Source organism: Sinocyclocheilus grahami, unplaced genomic scaffold (assembly GCF_001515645.1).
Source record: "Sinocyclocheilus grahami isolate Dianchi unplaced genomic scaffold, SAMN03320097.WGS_v1.1 scaffold1054.1, whole genome shotgun sequence".
Classification (NCBI taxonomy): Eukaryota; Metazoa; Chordata; class Actinopteri; order Cypriniformes; family Cyprinidae; genus Sinocyclocheilus; species Sinocyclocheilus grahami.
In genome coordinates, this window is record NW_015506233.1 from 341,224 (window position 1) to 364,610 (window position 23,387).

Here is a 23,387-nt window from a genome sequence, read left to right on the forward strand (position 1 = left end):
GCCGAAGGTGCCCGGTTATGACGTCACGACTCATCTGCGCCGAAGGTAGCCGGTTGTGACGTCACGACTCATCTGCGCCAAAGGGGGCCGGTTATGACGTCACGACTCATCTGCGCCGAAGGTGCCCGGTTGTGACGTCACGACTCATCTGTGCCGAAGGTGCCCGGTTATGACGTCACGACTCATCTGCGCCGAAGGTAGCCGGTTGTGACGTCACGACTCATCTGCGCCGAAGGGGGCCGGTTATGACGTCACGACTCATCTGCGCCGAAGGTGCCCGGTTGTGACGTCACGACTCATCTGCGCCGAAGATGGCTGCTCTGAGGACGGTCTCCGGTTACACCGGGATGATTTTGTTTTGTTTTCTGTGTGCGATCGCGACAGCGAAAGGCGAGGAGCAGGTCCCTCTGGTCGCCTGGGCCAGTGATGGGTAAGATGGTAGTATATGAGTGCAGTCGTGGAGATGTGAGGGCGAGAGTTAGCTTTGGCGGTGTGCTGGCTGGATGAGACGGTCGCTGTCCAGTCCTGAAAACCCGTGGAAACACTTCAATATGAGCGTTAAACATTTATGATGATGGCTATCTCGAAAGCTAGTAACGTTAAACTGTCAAGGCAACACTTTGGCCGTCAAGATGTTTAGAATCTGCGTTTGTGTGTTTGTCAAAGTTATACTCCTGATGGTCATGATATGTGTTTGTCTAGCCCTGTGCTCTTCTAATGTGTTGTGTGTAGGTTTGCCTTGTCTCCTGTGAGTGCTCCATCAGCGGGTCACACTGTGTCTGTGGAGGAGCTGGAGTCACACCTGAACACAGCGCTGAGCACTGTGCCACATAACCTGCTGCTCTTCCTGCAGGATAGAGTATGCACTATATTCAGAACTCACAGGTTTATATCGTTTGCTTTAGTGTGCCAATGGGGAATTATTTGTGCAGCTCAACTGCTTTTTGTGGCACATCATTACTGTTTTGTCTTTCCCACAGAATTGATTGACTGTAGGAATTGAACCCCAGGGTGGCGATATTAGTGCAGGACACACACACACATATATATACAGTGGGTACGGAAAGTATTCAGACCCCCTTACATTTTTCACTCGCAAACTTATCATCAATATAAAAGACAAAAATAAATGAAAACAAAAGAAAGAAAATAAAGCGTGGAAAAAAATTCTAGGCATATACAGTTTCTGTTGTCCACTTGTTACAGAGCACATTAATACTAGGTGTAAATGAGGCCAGAGAGATAGTATAATTATCACAATATCACAAATGGATGCACATTTCTAAATGAATTACTGCTGGCATTCCTGATGAGTTTTACATTTACATTTACATTTAGTCATTTAGCAGACGCTTTTATCCAAAGCGACTTACAATTGGGGGATACATAAAGCGATTCTTCTTAAAGAGACAAACAGACACAAGAAGTGGTTGTAATACCAAGTTCTTAGACATTGTTCAAATAAGTACAAGCTAGAAAGAGAAGGAACAAATAAAGAGAGATACTTTTTTTTATTTTTATTTTTTATGATGAAGTCAAGTAGCTTCGAAAGAGATGAGTTTTCAGCTGTCGCTTGAAAATTGTCAGGGATTCAGCATTCCGGATAGGGGTGGGAAGATCGTTCCACCAGCCAGGAGTGGTGAACGAGAATGTTCTGGAAAGTGATTTTGAGCCTCTCTGTGATGGTACCACGAGGCGTCGCTCACTAGCGGATCTCAGACTTCTGAAGGGGATGTAAATTCGTAGTAGTGAGTGGAAGTAGGCGGGTGCTGAGCCTTTACTGAAGACAACAATCTGAAGTGCCATGAGGCTAGTTGAGGTAGTGCTAATCTTATTGTTTGAATTCTGTGTTTCATTCAGTTGAGTGTCGATGACTTCACATTGTATGGAGGAGTCTTTGGAAACAAACCGGATAGTGTCTTCCAAAATCTTGAGGTATGTTTTTGATGTCTTTTCCATCTATCACTGCTTATGATACTTATTACTTCTTATGTTTTTGACTTTAATTAACTTAAAGGAAGTTGTTAATAATATCAACTGAGATTTCAGTTGTTTTTTTTTACTTTGAAAAGTGCTTGTTAGCTCAAAGATTCAAAAGCAGCTCTCAGGTTTTGTTGATGTATGGCTGTGGCATGTTCAAAAGCGGCTCTGCTGTCCTCCTCCTCCTTGTGGTTGCCATCGGTGTCATCGTCCGCCACTGCTTTGGTTTCTACACTGCTCCAGAACCAGATTGATGCGGCTCCTCTCTACATGAACCCAGACACGCTTGCTCAAATGCGCCTCAATGCTTCTGTTGCTGCCTTGCTGGTCTTCCGCCTCCCTTACAGCGGCGGGTAATCAAATCTCTGACACTGGCTGGAGTTCAGAATGAAATCAATACTGTACACTGACTAGTTTTTCTTTAAATACTATGTGAACTAATACATTATGCAATTGGATGTTCCAAACAGTATTATGCTACGTTGCCACATTAATGCAATTTAGTGAGTGCTTTCCAGTTATCATCTTAAAAAATTGTTTTTTGTTTTATTTATTTTTACATTAAAGGGGTCATATGATGCTTTTTTAAAGATCATTATTTTGTGTATTTGGTGTAACAGAATATGTTGACATGCTTTAATGTTAAAAAAACACATTATTTTTCAAATACTGTACATTATTGTAGGTCCTCTATGCCCCGCCTCTCTCAAACGCTTCGTTTTCTACAAAGCCCCGCCTTCCGACAAGCGCAGTCTGCTCTGATTGGCCAGCTGACCCAGTGCATTGTGATTGGCCGAGCACCGCAAGCACTCGTCGGAAATGTAACTCCCCTTACCATAATCACGAGCTTCATCTTTCAAAATAAATGTAAAGACAGAGCCCGAAAGGGGAACAGAGTCGCGTGACAGACACAGTGATGAAGCTGGTGTGTGTTTGTGATGTGCCCCCCCCCCCCTCTCTCTCTCTCTCTCTCTCGCTCTCTCTCTCTCGTGCTCTCTCTCTCGCTCGCTCGCGCGCACACACACACACACGATGTACAAAACTCAGCATTTGAACAGTCAATAGCAAATACTTAAACTAATAGCAAAGCAGTAGCTGATTCAGAAGCGCCAGACTGTCATAGCAAAGTCAGAATTACCTCCTCTCCTAGGTTCATGAAACGGTCGTCCATAAAATGCATTGCTGTTCTGTTGTAAGTAATCTTAAAGATTCCTAAATGCATCTACTTCCGGAAGGCCAAATAAAGTGCTTTTGCTTTCTCCTAGAAACACACAGCGTCGCCCTGACATGCTGCTTCAACACTAACTGCAGTTACTGAAACCACGCCTTCTTTCTTTGCGTGTACATTTTCAGCGTCATTATGCAAATATTTCCACATAGTGAGGTAGATATGTGGGGGCGTGTTAGAACGAGGCGTTTTAGGGGGGCGCGGCAGAGTCTTAACTTTTATAAAGAATATCTCTTTGGTTTTGAGACTTTAGTCTTTGCAACTTCAGGGATCTTATCTATGCACAATCAGCTTGTAACACTCCAAAGAGAAAGGAAAACTTGAAATCGCATCATATGACCCCTTTAAGTTTATTTACAAAGTCTTTTGCCAGTGCAGGGTAGTGTCACTAAAGTGGTTTATGCTGTCAATGCTGAATGCTGAAATGCATGAAGAAGATATAAATAGATTTCTCTTCTATTAACACCTTCTGCAACTAATGATGGAAATAAGCACATATCAAACTGTGGGACATTTATGGGATCTCACTATATTTTAAGGCAATAGGATATGCACATACTTTGTAACAGAAAGGATTTATTACAGCACTGACATGAGGTTAAATGCATGAAATAATTAATACTAAATAATAATAAAACCATTAATTGTAGCCAGTGTATGTTACCTTAATTACCTTGGATATAGTGAGTGAACGATAGAGAAAGAGATAAAGTGTCTTATGAAATCCATATAGTAAAGAGGATGAGAGAGGCAGAGCTGAAAAATGAGAAAAATCCAAGAACAGACTTTTTTAAAACCTTAAAATGAACTCTTGATCTAATGAGGACTGTGTCTTTTTCTTGCAGTGATATGATGTCTACTAAAGAAGTGCTCAGCGGAAACGGTACGTGTCCTATTTCAAAAGCGTTGTGCTCTATAACAATTATTATTATTGTAAAACAAGCTAAGATGCTAATAGAATGACGTGTTTTCCTGCAAATGAATGGCATTATGTTGTTTGCTGTAGATGAGGTGATTGGTCAGGTGCTGAGCATCATGAAAGCTCAGTCTGTGCCATATACCGCAGTGTTTACTGCACTTTGGCCCTCAAGGGTAAGACTTCTCTGCAACTATCCTGTATGCACGTACACACCTTCAGGTAGGGTGGGTAGTGTGACCAAAATCTTATTGTAATTTTAGATTACTGTACTGGTATACACGACAGTCATTTTATCATTATTGGAAATTCAACTGAAAATGGTTTATATGCTAATAATAAATTCCTTACTTTAGTTAAATACTTTTCATGTAAGTTACTTTGTCTCAGTTTATTTATTTTTTATTTGAAATAAATTAAATGACTTAATGGAACGCTAACAAAAACTTTAAAGCTTAGCACGTAACACATTAAGTAGCGCTTGAAAACGAAAGAGTAAAACTAATCATTGAAAAGGAAAAGTTTCCCACTGTAATATCAAGTTCAATGAGTCACATTTGAAAATTTGCCCACATAAAATGGACAGATTTGAATTCAAAAGAGATTAATTTTTCAACTACCAAAATAGTTTTCACAGGTGCTCATGATGTGCACTGAGACTCTGCATCTGACAGGCAGGGAGTGCTTTTCTGGAGGACTGCATGCGTACAATACCTATGACTGCACAGCTGTTTAATTTTTTAATGTTTAATGTGAGCACAGTAAATTGAAGGTGGCTTGTGTTCGTCTCAGGTGATAGAGGAGGTGGCTCCAGCTGTGCAGTCTGTCTGGTCACGATCCCTATTGCAGTCCCGTCGTGAGGAGCCTACCGCTACGAACCCGCCTTTGGAGTTTAAGGAGAAGGGCTCCACCTGCATCCTCTTGTGGGCGGAGAAGCTGGTGGTCAGCCAGTATCGCTCAGAAAAGTGGGAGAGGCATGACCTTGCCCCCAAAACCTTCGGTGAAGATGTGGAACCCAACCTGTCTGGATCATCCTGCAATGAGACTCACTCCCTGTAAATAGTGCTCAACTTCATGTGAAGTTTAAGTGAAAGGGACCATTTTCTACGGTATTTGATTTTTTCCCCTGATGGCCACTTCTAATGTTAGTTTCAGGATAGTTATTATCTCATCATTAGTGTTGACAATTTTCCACCCTTTTTTGATGATTGCTAATCATGTGAAAATAGTAACAGTGCCCCACCATACTAAATAGCCATTGACATGTAAATCTGACCAATCGCATTCTTATTTGCACTGTGGGAGTTGGCCTTCAAGGTTTGGACCATTCACAGTAGAGCAAAGAAGGGGGCTTTAAATTGCTCTCTATACTCTTGTATAGTACACTGTTTGATAGGGGTGTGAATCTTTAGGCACCTCATGATCTGATTCAGATTCTGGCAAAAATAATTCTTAACATAATTGAATGCATTCACACTAATGCAATGATCTATTTGCACGTATCAGATATTTCGTCCTGTCCTTAAGACATAAATTACGGATTACATGTTTACATTTTTACATGTTTACATTTATTTTGTATCAGATGCAATTGTAAATTTGGAGATTCAAGTGCATTAAACCGCGAGTTACGCACAGCTGCTTGCTGTGAGCGTCCTGTCTCTAGTGCACACAAGTGCACTTGTGCATATGCAAAAACAGTAATATTCTGTCATACGGCTCGCTAGTTTAGTGCAAGTAGTTGTGCAAGTAGTCCATTCCCTCTTCTTGCCAGAAGCTTGTTCAGATTCACTTGTTTACATTTATTCATTTAGTAGACTATATTAGTGGAATAATGAAGGGAATAGTAAATGAGGGTATAGGGGTCCATTTTTGAGACAGCAGGGGTTACACTGTGTCTGCGCTGGACCAGACTGTTTACACTAGATGCGTGATGCAATGATGCTCCGACATTGAATCAGTGCCCTTTTCTATTTCTCACATACTCCATGGACTTGCAATACTTATGACAACCGTAAAAATGGATTGGAACTTTCGCTTTGAAAGTGTTATGCAATTAACGTATAATTGTATATGTTGGCAGTTCATAACCACAGTTTTCTCTTGAAATACAGGTTGGTTCTGAATTATGAAGACGTCTTGAATTACCGTTCTTTTAAACTCATGTAAGTGTCTTATTTTCTCATTTACACACACACACACACACACACACAATCTCTGTGTTCTATATCTCTCTGTGTTGGGCTTGAACTGTGTTCTGTATTCTCCTCAGTTTTGTAATGAACCGCCGTCACTATAAGGTTTCTGCCCGCCATTGGTTCACCATGGATCTGGTTCATCTGGAGTATGATGGGAAAACTGCCACGTTCAATGGCAGCCGTTACATCTATGCCCCGGCTGAGTACTCGTACCGCTGTGAGTCCGTGAGCAGTTCTCGCTACCCTCAGCTGTCACCCCACTCGGACAAGGACAATGCCAATGACTGGCAGATCTCTTTTGATGACTTCCAGGTAGGTTCTGAAACAATGAAACCAAAGACAACTAGACTTCATGGTTCCTATGGTCTAAAGTCTCTAGTAAACATTTTCTATATTAAAATAAAAATTGTATTGTTATGCTTGGCTTAATTTTTTTTTTTTTTTAATTAGAAATTGCTTTTTGTTAGTGCAATCTACTGTATATAGAATGATTTTTTTTTTAATTACACCCAGTAATCTTGACTGGAAAAGTAATAAGGCATGGGGAGTCTGAAGTGTGCTTTGCACACATAGGCAGGCAACATAACCAAAATGTAAAGGTCACATATTTTACACCTTTCTGGAGTTTTATTTTAAGTCTTGATGTCCTAAAGGATATATATTTGTGGTATTAGAACCAAAAACCATCTCAATATGTTTTTACAGCTCCTCTCTCAGGAGCTCTGCAAAGAACAGGTCGATTCTGGCCTGTCTAGGCAAGGCAAGTTTATTTATATAGCACATTTAATACACAATGCTTTACATAATTGATTTAATAGGTTTAAAATTAATTTAAAACAGTTAAGAATATAAAATGATTATACATAAAATATAGTGCAATCAGTTCGGACATTGCACAGTGCTCATTCAATAAATGCACAGCTTTTTTAGCACATCTGCTCTCTTTTCTGGAAGCTGATTCCAGCTGTGGGCGGCATAATAACTAAAAGCACATTCCCCTTGTTTTGTGTGAACCCTTGGTATTTCTAACTGACTCGATCCTAATGATCTGAGTGGTCTGTTAGGTTTATATTCAGTGAACATATCTGCTATGTATTTAGGTCCTAGGCCATTGAGTGATTTATAAACGAGTAAAAGTACTTTAAAATCAATCCTAAATATAACTGGAAGCCAGTGTAAGGACCTGAGGACTGGACTATGCTCCGATTTTCTGGTTCTAGTCAGAATTCTGGCAGCAGCGTTCTGGATGAGCTGCAGCTGTCTAATGGTCTTCTTGGGAAGGCCGGTGAGGAGACCATTACAATAGTCCACCCTGCTGGTGATAAAGGCATGAACAAGTTTCTCCAAGTCTTGACTGGAAACAAAACCTCTAATTCTTGCAATGTTTTGAGATGATAGTATGCTGATTTAGTTACAGCTTTGACATGACTACTGAAACTAAGGTCTGTCTCCAGAATCACACCAAGATTCCTGACTTGATTTTTAGTTGTTAGACCTCTAGAGTCAAGGTATGCATTCACCTTGAGAACTTCATCTTTGTTTCCAAATGCAATGACTTCAGTTTTTTCCTTGTTTAACTGAAAACAGTTCTGGCACATCCAACTGTTAATTTCATCAATGCATTTGCAGAGGGAGTCAATGGGGCTGTAGTCATTTGGCATAGCTGTGATAGGCAATTCGGTTCTTTCTCATTATTTGCCTTAGTGGGAGCATATACAGGCTAAACAAGAGAGGTGCAAGAATTGAGCCTTGTGGGACTCCGCATGTCATGGACGTCCACTTAGACTTATACTCACATAATAACCTCTCCCTTCTAAGTATGACCTGAACCATTTGATTACCATCCCAGAAAGCCCGACCCAGTTTTCCAGTCTCTCTAGTAGTATGTTAGTTATGTCTAATTAATATTCATGAGCCTCTCTTCTGATTGGCCTGTTGTTTTCTGAGTGACGCACGGCCAGGCCAACCACTGGTAACTAGGGTCATGTATGCTGTAGCCTGCTGTGGATTGGTGATACTCACAAGTAAAGTCAATAGAAACACCGGTAATGATGGTCACTGTTGAGGGAAATGTTGTCTGGCCTTACATGTTTGAGTCGAACTCAGACCCCGAATCGGCGACGACAGGAGACAACCAACCACCTCCTCAAACACGCTTACAACAGGATGTTTCAGAATGGTAATTAATTAAAAAAAAAAATTCAAACACCGAATGCAGTAAATAAATACAAACCTGACCAGCCGAGCGTTTGCGATCACGTGAACTTGAAGACACTTGTACAAATGCGGATGGGTGACATGAATGGAAATGATTCCAGATTGGCGATGTAGTATTTGGTTTCTGTATTCTGTACTGTATTTTCCTGCACTCAACCCTGCCAATCTAAAGGATCAAACGCTATGTATGGCGTTTGAGGTAATTTATGAGTTAGCATAGACTTATAGTCTGAATAAAACAACTGTTTTATTGCAACTGTTACTATTATTACACTTGTATACAAAACTTTGTATTATGCTTGTTATAGAGTGTGTGATGTCACGTGCACTACCGCCGGTGGCAATAGACAACGGTTGATGCGGTTGTCATGGTGACTGTCACAGCCCTACTGTGCAATGATGTAGTTTCCTGGCATCCAGACTGAACAGCATTTTCTCGACATGTTTCCGTGTTGTTGTTGCTCAGCAATGGCATGGACGCAATGTTGTCTGGGGGTTTGGCAAAAGGAGAGTGGGACTGTGGGCAGTGCTCGGGGTGGTGACTGAAGGCGGTGACTGAGTAGTTCTGACGTCACCTTTTTACAGAAGTCACAACTCATGATCTGATTCAGATTCTGGCAAAAATAATTCTTAACATAATTGAATGCATTCACACTAATGCAATGATCTATTTGCACGTATCAGATGTTTCGTCCTGTCCTCCGGATCTCGATTCATACGTAAATGCGATCTCATTTCTAAAGGATGGCAATTCACTTGCATGTATTTCCCTGCATTCATATCACACTGCATTCACGTGTTCACTTTACTACAATCCAAGATGCCATATTAGTCAAACTTATTCGTCACAATGACAAAAATATTAATTGTCAAAAGATTGAAGCGATATATTTTTTGTAGTATCCTTTCAACGTTTAAGGGTATTTCCCACGTCAGCATTGTTCAATGCATTGAATCAATGCCATAGATCTCTATGAAGTGAAATATTAGCTTCAGCCTTACTAAGATGATGTGTTGCTGGTCGATTGTTCAAAGAATTGTGATCTCAATTGATCTCAATGCATATGCTTGTAGAAGTTGTCAATGATATAGTTGTTATAGTTATAGTTTACTTTAACTAGTTTTCGTATAGTTACTTCACTAATAGTTAAGTTCCCTTTCAGTTGGTCACTTCGACGGGGTTGCACTTGGGAACCCAGACACCACTGACATCATTGAGAAAAGGCAAATGAAATTAGAGAGCAGGCCACACACCGGACATCCGGGTATAAATAGGCCAGCGCAGCATTTTCTCACTCGTTCTGTTCTTCGGAGCCGATGCAGCGTCTCTTTGGGAGATGCATTCACCTCTCAATCTCCTTATTGTTGGATCTATGGCACAAGCAGCAGTTTTTCCCTTGCCCATACACAGATAAGTGTAAAGAGCAATTTCTCTAAAAGAGCTTCACAGACAGATTTGTGTGTTTACAACATGCCTTTCTTTGTACATCTCACCCTCTGACAGACACAATTGCTGTGGTCAGTGTTTGGGCCATGCCCATGCTGAAGCAGCTTTTGTGGATGGTTTATGTCCTTCTTACCTGTCATCAGGATGCTAAGAATCCACAAAAGGCTTCAAAGCAAACTTGGGACACACATTCTCTGTCTCTTCATGTTCTGATGCAACAGGTGAGTCATCGAGTTACTATGACTCCAGAACTCCAGTTCCCGCATCCTTCAGTGACTTCATTAACAGATCTGACGGACAAGACACTGCACACCCCAAATGACGTATGTCCTCTGCCACTGTGACTTCTGTTTCTCAAAGCCACAGGAACCCTGCCCCAGGTATGTTGAACATAGTTCCACGGAGATTGTTAGCAAGGTGTCTGGACGCTTGGTTGAAGCTCCCCAGCCCTTTCTGATGGCTCCTCAGGACCGTTCGGCTCTGCTATGTGATTCGGTTTGCCAGGAGTCTGCTGAAGTTCATTGGCATTCTGTTTACCTCTGTGCGAGACAAGAATGCTGCTGTTCTCTGGCGAAGGGCGCAATAGAGCTTGTCCCCCCGGCCAAGATGAATAAGGGGTTTTACAGCCCCTACTTCATTGTACCCAAGAAGGTTGGGGGACTCAGACCAATCTTGGACCAAACGGTGCTGAACCGGGCCTTTCACAAGCTCTTGTTCAGAATGCTAACCCTCAAACACATGTTAACATGTGTCAGGTACTGAGATTAGTTCACGGCAATAGACCTGAAGGACGCATGCTTTCATGTTTCGATCCTTCCAAGACTCAGGCCATTTCTTCGGTCTGCCTATTTGTACAAAGTTCTTCCCTTTGGGAGGTCCCTGTCTCCTCGTGTCTTCACGAAAGTCGCGAAGACTGCCCTTGCCCCTCTTAGAAAAGTGGGCATTCGCATTCTCAACTCAATGACTGTTTTTAGTCCACAGAAGTCCAGAGACTCCATCTCAATTACTGTTTTTTTTTCTAGTTCACTCGTGAGAGTTGGTTTGCACAGAAGGACATAGTCTTCAACCACCTAGCCCGATTAGGACTTCGGGTCAACTGAGAGAAGAGCAAACTCTCCCCTGTGCAGAGTATCACTTTTTTCGGTGTAGATTTGGTCTCGGTCACTATGACAGCACACCTCTCAGAGGATCATGCTGGGTTAGTGCTGAACTGCTTGAGAATTCTCAAGTACAGAACAGCGGCCCCTCTCAATTACTTTCAGGGGCTCCTGGGATATTATAAATATTTCACAGTATTTTTCACAGTAAATATTTCGCAGTATAGTAATTATTTCTGTGTGGCTTATTTTTATACAGAGCCATTAACTAATCGAAATTAAAGCCATACCTGATATTTCTCAACAACATTACTTAAATGATTGCTGATTAAATTTGAAAAATGTTGAGCTCTCATCAGACTTAATTGATTATATTCACTTAGGCCAATTGTATTTTCATTAATACTTTTTGAGAACCACTTATTCCCACTTAGACCAAAACTGACTAATTTTTTTATTACTCTTGTTTAATCACACTTGGCATGAAAAATGAAGGTTAGGATTTGCTTTGTTGAGATCATGAGTATGACACCTGTACCATGGTACAGGACTTTTCTCTCTAACTTTTTTTTTTACCTGATGGGGCAACCGTATCTAGAGTGCTAGATAAGATATTGGTCATGTTACTAGTCACTACATCAAGTTCAGCTGTATTTACAGGTACACTGAGCAACAGAGACTGATCATTCTACCCGGTTAATAGTAATGTATTACAACATGAATAATCTCAGCCATTATCCATTATCCACTGCAGCAGTATACATTTGCAAACACAATGTAACAATATTTTCAACACCACAAAAATCAGGAATTTTCTGTGTAAGTCCCAAAAAGCAAACCTTAGACAAGTGGTTCTCAACTGGTTTGGCCATGGGGCTCACATTTTCTCAAGGTCATCAAGCCGCGACCCCCTTTGTTAGGAAATATATTTATATATAATTTGGTAAAAAAAAAAAAAGCTAATTTATTTCACAAATAACACACACACAAGGTCCCCCTTTCCTTAACATACACATAAATTGTAAGAATACGACTAATACTGAATAATAAACAGCCTATAAGGTAAGGTTAGTCCCAAACTAGTTTGTTAATACAATTAGGTTGGTATGAGCCACCACAGTCATTTAAGCATGTACAAAATAACACACTGTGAAAATAACATGGCATTTTTGGGTTATTAAAGCAACAGATACCATGGTGAATAATAATATCATGAACTGTTAATGAAACATGGAAACTGCTCTTGAATAGAATGAATATCTTACCTTCATGCAAATCTTTCCCAGCTAACACACGAAGTAGCAGTTATTTGTATTATTGGTGTTTGACTTTTATTTCACACGCTGCATGCTCATATTTCTTTTGCACTTTAGTGAAGTGATATACAGTGTGCGCCGCCGCATTTGCACGTGCAATTGAAGAGAACTTGCTACGAGCACATAACATCTGACAGGACAGGATAGTTCGCTTTTCTGAGGTGAGAGACTTTTTATTTCGTAACAAGTTACGAAAATAATGATAGAATAATGACACTGACCTGACAACATCTTATCTGGTTTTTCTCAGGTGCTCTTTACCTAAACTGCATCTGACAAAAGTGTCAACAGCTTTCACACGTCTTTCAAAATAAAAGTCTCGCATCAGAAAAACATTTAGAATTTAGTTTTTTGTTGTTGATGTTGTTTCTTTGACTGTACACTCCACGACCCACTCAGAGCGGTCTTGTGACCCACTTTTGGGTCGCGACCCACACTGTAAGTGTAGTATGTAAGAAATGTAAGAAAATGTTTCTTAATAACATTTTATGTACTTGCAATTTGTTCAAAGGGAGCCAGGTTTCCATTTTATATGAAAGGATTAGTTCACTTTCAGAATAAAAATTACCCAATTTTCTAACCCCCATGTCATCCAAGATGTGTATGTCTTTCTGTCTTCAGTCGCAAAAAAAATTAAGTTGAGAAAAACATTCCAGAATTTTTTTCTCCATATAATGGACTTAAATGGTGGTTTCAATGCAGCTTCAAAGGGCTCTACACCATCCCAGCCAAGGAATAGGGGTCTTATAGAGTGAAACGATCTGTCATTTTCTAAAAAAATTAAAATGTATATTAGGGCTGTGCGATTAATCGAAATCGGCATAAAATCGCGATTTGAGCATGCGCGATTTCTAAATCGCTTTATAGCACGATTTTCCGCGCCCCCGACCTCCCGCAGTATGCTATCCGAACAAATCAGAATGCAGTGCGCCTAAATGGAGCACGAGAACAGAACAGACCGGGCGGGCATACAAACGTAACGCATACAAACGTAACGGAGGTTCACACACTCCTTCTGTGGTGCGGATTTTCTCTGCGCCCATGTTAACGGATCAGAGCGTTCACACTGCATGCGATTGCGGTCCGGCAGTGCGCTCTAGGAGCGGTGCGTCTGCAGCAGTCATGTTGCTATCGTTTCCGCACGGAATCTATTTCTGCTGTGCTGCACGCACTGAATTAATGTGACAGTGCATTATTCGCTGTAAAAATTAACATAGATTGACACGGAAATTTAGTAATTACACCATAAATGCATATAATTAAAGTCTACTGTTTCACAGTCAACACATGGCTTTGTGGCTAGATTTAAAACAAGGAAAAGTGCACTTTTGGATAAACAAGGCAATAATAGATGGCACTCGTGGTGGTAGTTATATTTATTGAGTTTAAACATGAATATGTCTATGAAAGATTGTATTACTGTACTGTGATAAAAGAGAATCACAATGCTGAAAAAGCATTTTCAGAAATAACGTTTGGATTTGAAATGGACAAAATAATGGACAAATGTTGTGTTTGTGGTAAACAGCCATGGATCAGGAGCGGACTGCAAACGCGTCCTGTGCGAAAGCAAAATGAGTCCATGCTGTTTCTGCAACGCATGCACATAGGCTGTATACGCACTGCAGACAGAGTACGTGTGAACTTGGTGCAACAAATCTAGTTCAACATCTGAGGCAACATCACAGAGCTCTATGACCAATGCATGGCAAAAAAAATCCCTGGACATGGGATTTTTTTTTCCTGCCATATGTCTATTCTAGAGACATTTTGTTACACTTTTACTTAGGGATTATTTTGCCTTATGTCTGTTCTTTTTGATAAAGCTCTATTTGGTTTTCTTTTGGAAATATGTTTCAAAAATTCACACTGAATGCATTTATGACTGTAAAGCATGTCTGTGTGTGTCAAAACCGTGATTAAAATCGAAATCGCAAAATTGGTCAAAGAAATCGCGATAGGTTTTTTTGTCCATATCGCACAGCCCTAATGTATATGCTTTTTAACCACAAATGCACGTCTTACACTAGCTCTGCGATGCACGTCCGCAAATTCACGCATTACTTAATCACTCACGGTTAGCTCTTTGTCTGTCTACTCCAGTTCAAAAAGGTAGGGTAGGGTAAAAAAATCTAATTTTCTCCTCCAACTTCAAAATCATCCGACTTTGTTGTTTTACCTTTTTTTGTAAAAGGCATTTATCTTTTTTTGCACATTCGCTTTGTAAACACTTGGTCGGTATTTCTGCCTACATCACACATGACCTTTCCAACGTGACTATGTAAATTAAAAATTTTTAAGAAATTGACTGATCGTTTTGCTGGATAATACTCCTATTTGTCGGCTGGGATCGTGCAGAGCCCTTTGAAGCTGTATTGAAACTTCAATCTGGACCTTCAGCCCGTTGGTCCCCATTGAAGTCCATATGGAGAAAAATCCTGGAAGGTTTTCCTCAAAAACCTTAATTTCTTTGTGACTGAAGAAAGAAAGACATGAACGTCTTGGATGACATGGTGTGAGTAAATTATCAGGACATTTTTATTCTGGAAGTGAACTAATCCTTTAAATCTCCTATAACACAAATCCCTCGGTTTTTCCAAAGTGCCATCCCCCATTCATACCCGGAGGACTTCGTTCTTTAAGGTTGTCAGGAGTGGACTAGCATGAGACATATTCTATGTGCGATGCCTGTGGCCAGATTCTTTTCCAGTGTGTGACCTGCTTTTGAATAGCACGCAGTGGGCAGTCCACAATAAAGTTGTTTTATAAGATTTCCATAATTTTAATCAAATTCTAATAACTTACTCCACTTCTTAAATGACTAATGTTACGTCAGCAGGGATATATTTCCCAGCAAAATAATCTCACCCAATAATGTAATAGCCAAAATTTGACAACCCAAATTAAATCCTGATAGTTCAAATCAAGTTCCATCTTACATTGATTTCCATTAAATATCATATTTGACTCAACAAAATGAAAGCCAGGTGAAACCCTGGAATGGTATTTAAACAGGAATCTGTCTTTCTCTCTCATGTGACAGATCCAGGGCTTTAATGTGGGTGGGAAGGATTTCTCTTACGCCAGTGACTGTGCTAGTTTCTTCACTCCTGGTATCTGGATGGGGCTCGTCACATCTCTTCTCATGGTGCTGGCTCTCACTTACGGCCTGCACATGATCATGCAGCTGCGCACCATGGACCGCTTCGACGACCCCAAGGGTCCTGCCATCTCTGTTCCCCAGACGGAGTAAAAGACACAGAGCCAGTTTCCTTTCTCATCCTCACATCACTAGTGTTTACTTTGGTTATTGATTTTGCAAATGTTAATTTCTTGTTATTACATGTCATTGGGGTGCTGCTGTTTTTTTTTTTTGTTTTTTTTTTTGTGATTGTCATTCCTTTTAATAAGCATGTTTATGGTTGAATTTCAGGAATACATGTCTAGATAATATTTGAACAAATAAGATATATATATATACTGCATAAAGAAGGATAATTTTTAGGATGGTTAAGATTGTTTGCATTGTGACATTATTGTTGCAAGCACAAGCCCCCTTAAATTCACATTATGTTTTACTTTTGGGTTTTTCTTCATTTTTATTATTATGTCAGTGGTGATGCTCATTAGATTTGTATTACTGTAATACAAAGCATTTTATCTCAACTGCATAAGTTAAAGGCAGTACTATTATGATGAATAAATACTTTCCATTTCACCTTACAGTGTAAAACTTTTAATGGTACTAAAATAGTCTTTGACAAGTCTTGTGAGATTCATTCTTGTCTTCTGTGGACTAAAAATCTCTAAAAATATTTTTTCTTTTTTTTTTTGCAGTTTCAGAATAACCTTGTTGTATTCGCAAACTGAGGCACCATTTAATGTGAACTGTACACTTTTTTTGTGAACTGTACACTTTTCATTCTAAATTAATGGTATACGATAAATATCTGTTAACAGACAGCTTTGTGTTTTTTGTGCTATAACTGTAAATATGTGTAAGTTATCAGAATAAATATTATTTATTGGTGGTGTGCATGTATGTTTGCATCCAGTTTTTGTTTTTTAGCTTCTCTGCTGTTTCCCACATAGTTCTGTGGTCTGTTGCGAGTCCATAGATGTCTCTGTGTTGTTGTGAGAACTGACATGTTTTGACCACATGTAAATTTAGGCTTTGTTTTAAAGGAAAACATGTTGTGCACTGTATTTAAATATTAGGGGGGGGGAGAGTACCAGAAACATTCTCACATAAGTGAATCATTTGCACAAATAGCTCTCATAAGTAATGTTTCATGTTCATGGCACATGTCTGGTTTATACCTAAAAGCTTCATAAATAAAAGGTGATCTGTTGTAATGTTTTGGAGGTGTATGCTCTTGAATGTGTATATTGTGCCAGTGTTTAATAAACCTACTTGAGCCATAACCTTTGAAATTTACTTAAATTTGAATTATGTAGTTTTAGCTGACAGTTTGTGGTTATGCATGTTTATATGGTTATGGTACAGCTTCTTTGACAGCTATAATTCAATTTTGTGTTCATGATGATATCATGTCTATCCATAATGCATAAATATTATTTTCGGTTGACAGAACTATGCATGCGTATTTATTTACATTGTCATTGTAGTCCAGCTCATCCACTATGGTGAGCAAAGTCTCTAGTGTCAGCCTCCCCCTGACAGAGGGAAACGTACTACATGCTACACCAGCAGAACCAGTTCTTCTCTGGCTAAACAGTTTCAATTTTAACAAGCGTTAACAATATTAAGTGTCTTTGAGGCTTGTCTGCTAATGCAGAGGACGTTGATTGTGTTCCTAATTAGCTGTGGCAACTGTTCAGTCTTTGTGAGGTCAAACTTGGATTACTGGAGAGCGTTTTATTATCATTTTTCAGAGGGTGGTAATGCCATGGGAGGTCCAGACCCTACTGTACTTCTGTGGTCATACAAAGCTGGAGCAAAGTGTTGATCACAGGCCGGGCAGGCCTCTATGTCTTTATAAAGCTGGAAGTATTTATCCACCTTCAACAGATTGGCCCACACATTGATTGTGTTATAGATAAATATCACTATTTTGCGACTCCACTTTTCTTACATGCTTTAAATGATATGTGGAAAGAAAACCCATGTAATTAGTTTGTGTTCATCATTAGCATTTAGCAAAAATGCAAAATTAAGGTTCTCTTTCTTTCATTTAATTACCAGGTTACTCCTTTTAATATAGCCCATTCGCATTTAGAGATAGCATATCATAAACCAGAAAACGACACTCATTTTTTTTCTGACAAACTTGCAATCAAGAGGAAACATTTGTGACAATGAGGTGGAGCGACCACAAGGTGGTGTCCTTTAATCACCAATGAAAAAACAGAAAAAAGCAAACTATGAATTGTGGTGCAGAAGTTAGCACTAAGCCATAAATAGTCATTATTTATGACCAAAGCTCATTTTAACTCTGTACGCACCCTGTTCAGTATATTCCCTATCTGTACACTCTCAAGTCAGGAGGGGGATTAATATATCATTTCCCATAGCCATAATTCCTCTCTGCAAGCTGATAATGAACAGTCGGTTTACTGCTCAACATTTTCTATGCTTCAGGGTTAGACGGAAGTCAGCTCTCCTCTACCTCTGTTGCTCTCCTGAAAACCTCAGTTTCTCCTGGATTCCTTCCTGAAAGCCAGGTGTGCTCCCCTTCCTCTATTTGAACAGTAGCATCTTGGATTTTATGCTTATTTCAGTAGTCATCTCGTCCAACTGTTCTTTTAGATCCTGCTGAAAACTTGCCCAAAATGTAGTTCTTTTTTATTTCTGATTTCTAGTCACCCAACCCTTTAGTCATCATGGCTAAAATGGATGGGCCTCAAAAATGAAAGTTCTGTCAGCATTTACTCGCCCTCGAGTTTCTTCCTTCTGCTGAAAATAGAAGATATTGTGAAGAATGTGGAAACAACTTGAGGGTGAGTAAATGATGACAGAACTTTCATTTTTGGGGGAACTATAGCTTTAAGTTTGCTAGTGAGCGTCGTCCTTTTCAGCTTCTGTCTCTTTTATGCATCCTAAAACCTCACCTTCCTGATATTCCTTACAGTTTTAACTCTGATTTAAAAAGCAAACATGTTTGAATTCTGGGATTATATTTATCCGATACTGTAGCTGCATCTGCTGTCATGCTGTGTCGCACTGATCAATTCTGCTGAAAGAGAAGGGAGAACCTGTTGTAAATCCTCACAGGAGCTTACGGGAACAGCAGTGGTGTCATTAGCTGCTACATGTCACCTGCTGCAGGGCCTCTGCTGCCAGAACCCAAGCCCTTCTGTGTGTGTCACGATACTATTTGTGTCTGATAGTGTAGCCGTCTGCTTTTCTTTCTCACTTTCCGCGACCAGCTTAGGTGATTTGAAAATAGTATGTATGATGCCCATGACAATATTATGTAGTTACAAGAAGAGCTTTCTGAAAAGATTAGCATGAGAGGGCCTGAATAACGCACGGTAAAACACTCTCTACAAGACAGATGTTCGTTCTTGACCATTTGTTTTCATTTTTATAGTAAAAAAGTCATTTTTATTCAAACAGACTTGAAGTTCACTTCTTACAGGTTACGTCCTCCTGGAGTTCTCCATTATTTATTCCACTCCTTTCATGAACTCCAAGAACTCTGCAATAGAAGGATAGTGGAAATGCATGGAAAAGGGACACGATGGGATACATTTTTTTTTTGCATTTTTCTTTTTTTACTTCCATTTAACTTGAATGAAACACAATGCTTACTTACCATCATAATCAATTTTTCCATCATTGTTTTTGTCTCCGTCCCTCATCAGTTCCTCAATGTCATCTTCAGTGATGGTTTCACCTGTAGCTTCCAGCATCATCTTCAGTTCTTCAAGATCAATGTAACCATCTGCATTCCTGTCCAAATACAATCAAAACCCATCAGAAACCCCTAAACCCACCGCAGGTCAGTTCTCTTAGCTCAGTTTCAGATCAAACATACTTATCAAACATACGGAAGAGTTCTGCCAGCTCTTCCTCTGACTTTCCTTTGCTATCATCTTTCATGCATCTCACCATCATGACCAAAAACTCCTCGAAATCCACCGTACCACTGCCTGCATAAGTACACCGACAATTACTTATTTTAGCACAAGCTCATTTTAACGACAGTACCTCCATTGACATTTCATTTTTGGACATAAGTCTTTTATCCCTGTAGAATGTTTCTTTTGTTTTTCAGTTATTATTACTATACATTATTCAGTTAAATATGAAGATTAATATCAATGGTAAACATGTCATTAAAAAATTTAACTTACTACTTCGTAGTTATACAGATTATTTTAATGCTAGGTTTGGAGCAACATGAGGGTGAGTAAATGAAGTTAGGCTTCATTGCAAGTTAGGGTTCTCTGGAGCGTTACTAATTCTGGATCGTTCTGGACTTTACCGTCCTCATCCACCTCATCAATCATCTCCTGGAGCTCCTCCGGCGTGGGGTTCTGGCCCAGCATCCTCAACACCTTCCCAAGCTCCTTAGTGCTGATGCATCCATCCTCAGCATCCTGAATGAAAATATCAAATGCTGCGCGGAACTCTACAAAACACCAACACAGATCTTTAACTGTTAGTTGTGTACACGTACAGTTTCTCTCTCATGAACCACTTAATGATATTGTTATTGTGGGTCAGTTTAGTAAATCATTATTACCCACAGGCTATTGTTTTTATAGTTGGGTGTTAAATTCAGGCAGTTTTTTGTTTCATTGGTAGTGCTGCAATGTTACAAGTGTTTCAAATGTATAAACATACAGTACTGTGAAATAGCTATTCTATCATTGCATTGTATGTAAAATAATCTACAGATGGAGACTTTGAACAACTGACAGAACACTCTTTTCAGGCTGGGCCATCCCACCAAATTCACTTTAAAAGCAAAGCGTGAGATACTACAGGAAGTCCAAGAGAAGCCCAGGGTGTCATTATAGGATCTACAGCTCTTCACAACAAATGGAAATGAATTAACCATTAGAAAGAGGCTGATCCTGTTACTGTCCAACACCAAAATGTACTTCTAATACAATGTGCTATGTACAGACAGATGAGTCAACGTAGAGTCCAAACATCACGTTTGGCAAAAACCACTGCATTTGAGGAAAAGAACCTCATACCAGCTGTGAAGCACTACCGGAGTATTATAATTATTTGTGTGTATTTTGCCTTTTGCCAAATGTGCTGTCGTAATATAAACTACGAATTCTACATTATATCAAAGAGTGCTTGAGGATGACATGAGGCCATCTGTTATAAAGTTAAAGCTGAAGTGTAAGAGGACCTTTCGACACAATGACCCAAATCATGAAAAAAAACACAAACGAATGACTTGGAGTGGCCAGTGTAAAGCCCAGCTCTCAAATCCAATTGAAATAGTTTGTGGAGACTTAAAGCAGGCCATTTCTTATTTTCGTTATTATTTTACATTGTTATAATTAACTTTTTCACAGCACTGTAGGTAGCACAAAAGGTGTAATCTAGAGGCATTATAGAACATATAGCCTATCATATAATGTTAATGGCCATTCTGAGTCCAAATGCTGCTTGCTGCATAGTATTATACCATACCATTCTTCTGCTCATCGGTGAGCTGCTCTACCTGTTGAAGACATCCATTAGTCAATAGTCATGACAGAGTCAGCACATACTTATTACCCACACACAATATACTCTCACACATTAACACTAACATGCATTACAGTCATTTTGGTCAGTGGAAGGATTTACATTTATTTTAAATGGGTTTTGCGATTGTTGTAACCTTGTTACGTAACCCTGCAACCAATTAATGGCATGTTTTGTGTGATGTATAGCAATATACATTAACTAAAATATTAAATATATTTATTAAAGAAGCTACTAAATAAAAAATTTACATTGTTGCATCACACAGTTGGGCACTGTTGCTCAGTCTGGAGATTTACTTCCAACCCTCCTCTAATATAATTTGTGTAAATCTTTAACAAACGTCATTATCTCTGTACATTTGTGTAGTTCTTTATTGCATGGACAGTATAATCAGTGAATCACAAATAAGTGGAGGCATTAAATAAATAAAAAGGATATATACACTACTGTGCAAAAGTCTTAGGCCATTAGTATTTTCACCAAAAAAAAGGTTTTAAGCCAGTTATTTCTGTCGTTTGCTGTTGTTGGTCAGTAGGAAATATCAGTTTACATTTCCAAACATTCTTTTTGGCATTAATTGTAATAATCCAGTGAGATTTCTGTCTGACAGCAGACAGTGCTGCACACAGAGCTCTGATCTGATCATCATCAGTCTGTCTGTGATTACAAAGATTATAAACAACCGAAGTAGTCCAAAATGCAGCAGCTAGAGTCCTTACCAGGTCAAGAAAATATGATCATATTACCCCAATTTTACAGTCTCTGCACTGGCTACCTATTATGTTCCTTATCAGTTACAAAATATTATTACTTGCCTATAAGGCCCTTACTGGGTTAGCTACTGCATACCTAACTAGTCTTCTACCACGCTACAATCCATCACGCTCCCTAAGGTTACAAAATTCTGGACTTTTGGTAGTACCTAGGATAGCAAAGTCCACTAAAGGAGGTAGAGCTTTTTCGCATTTGGCTCCCAAACTCTGGAATAGCCTTCCTGATACCGTTCGGGGTTCAGACACACTCTCTCTGTTTAAATCTAGATTAAAGACACATCTCTTTGGCCAAGCATTCAAATAATGCATCTCATAATCGTGTACTGCAGTTATATCTGATCAAATGCACATTATTATTCTTTAGTTTGGGTTAAACAAATAAATTTTGCTTGGTTGGAACAGCAGATACGCTAATTATGTCTCTATGTGTTTCTCTGTTTCTGCTGGGATTGACATCCCGTGGTAACTAGGATTTACACAAGCTTCAGTCTGGATCCAGAACACCTGAGAAGAGATGATGCCAACACCTCAGAGGACCTCAGATGATGCCAACCCTGAAACAACATACAGAACTACCACATTTTGCTATAAGTTTGATTGCATCATATAATAATTGTTGTTAATAGTGTTCATCGTCTGTTTTATTATGTCTTAAATAGATTTTTCCCTACATTTCTGCCATATGTACATTAACTGACAGTCACCACTGATAAGCTACTACTAAATATTGTAGAAACTTAATTTGCTGTAAAGTTGCTTTGCAACGATTTGTATCGTGAAAAGCTGTACAAATAAACTTGAATTGAATTGAATTACATGAAGAAACTGAGACAGACTCCAAAAGAACTGTGGCAACGTCTTCAAGACGCTTCAAGAAACTTTCCTGCAAAGCTACCTGAAAAACTCAGTGTAGCGAGGAGAAAATCTGTTTTAAACACAAAGAGTGGTCGCACCAAATGTTGATTTGATTTAGTTCATTGAAGTTAATTGATAAATAAAATCTATTTATGCCATTATTTTTGAAAGCATCCTCACTTTACAGCATTTTTACACAAGTGCCTAAAACTTTTAACAGCACTGTAGCTTCGCAGGTAGGTTTCTTGAAGCATCTTGGAGACGTCGCCACAGTTCTTCTGGATTCAGAATCAGAATCAGAAGAGCTTTATTAAGTCAAGTCAAGTCACCTTTATTTATATAGCGCTTTTAACAATACAGATTGTGACAAAGCAACTGAACAGCATTAATTAGGAAATAGTGTCAATAATGCAAAATGACAATAGTAAACACTCATTTTTCAGTTAAAGACAGTTCATCATTGAATTCAGTGATGTCAACATCCAGCTCAGTTCAGTTTAAATAATATCTTTGCAATCATGTCAACGATAACGCTGGAAATGCATCTTATACCGACCTACAGGCAGAAACTGAAATCAGCTAAACCGGTATTAAGGACATGTAAGATTGAGTCTGTCTCAGTTTCTTCTGTTTCTTCATGTAATCTCAGACAGACTGATGATGATCAGATCAGATCT

At 39.3% G+C, this 23,387-nt stretch overlaps 2 protein-coding genes across 2 annotated transcripts in view; one reads left to right on the forward strand and one right to left on the reverse strand.

Annotated features, from left to right (window-relative positions):
- Window positions 1–347: 347 nt before the first annotated feature.
- Window positions 348–15,747, forward strand: LOC107566178 (V-type proton ATPase subunit S1-like). The gene is made up of 10 exons (XM_016251556.1): window positions 348–430; window positions 733–859; window positions 1,861–1,939; window positions 2,144–2,333; window positions 4,054–4,091; window positions 4,215–4,300; window positions 4,917–5,179; window positions 6,239–6,289; window positions 6,397–6,634; window positions 15,443–15,747. Exons 1-10 carry the CDS (start codon window positions 348–350, stop codon window positions 15,650–15,652), a joined length of 1,365 nt encoding a protein of 454 aa, XP_016107042.1. The 3' UTR covers window positions 15,653–15,747.
- Window positions 15,748–19,029: 3,282 nt separating this feature from the next.
- Window positions 19,030–23,387, reverse strand: part of LOC107566179 (troponin C, slow skeletal and cardiac muscles) — a 6,759-nt gene continuing 2,401 nt past the window's right edge. The window contains exons 2-6 of the mRNA XM_016251557.1: window positions 21,023–21,053; window positions 19,851–19,997; window positions 19,401–19,515; window positions 19,179–19,315; window positions 19,030–19,061 (exon numbers count right to left, since the gene is read on the reverse strand). Coding sequence (XP_016107043.1) covers window positions 19,030–19,061; window positions 19,179–19,315; window positions 19,401–19,515; window positions 19,851–19,997; window positions 21,023–21,053 — 462 coding nt within the window. The remainder of the gene's footprint in view (window positions 19,062–19,178; window positions 19,316–19,400; window positions 19,516–19,850; window positions 19,998–21,022; window positions 21,054–23,387) is intronic.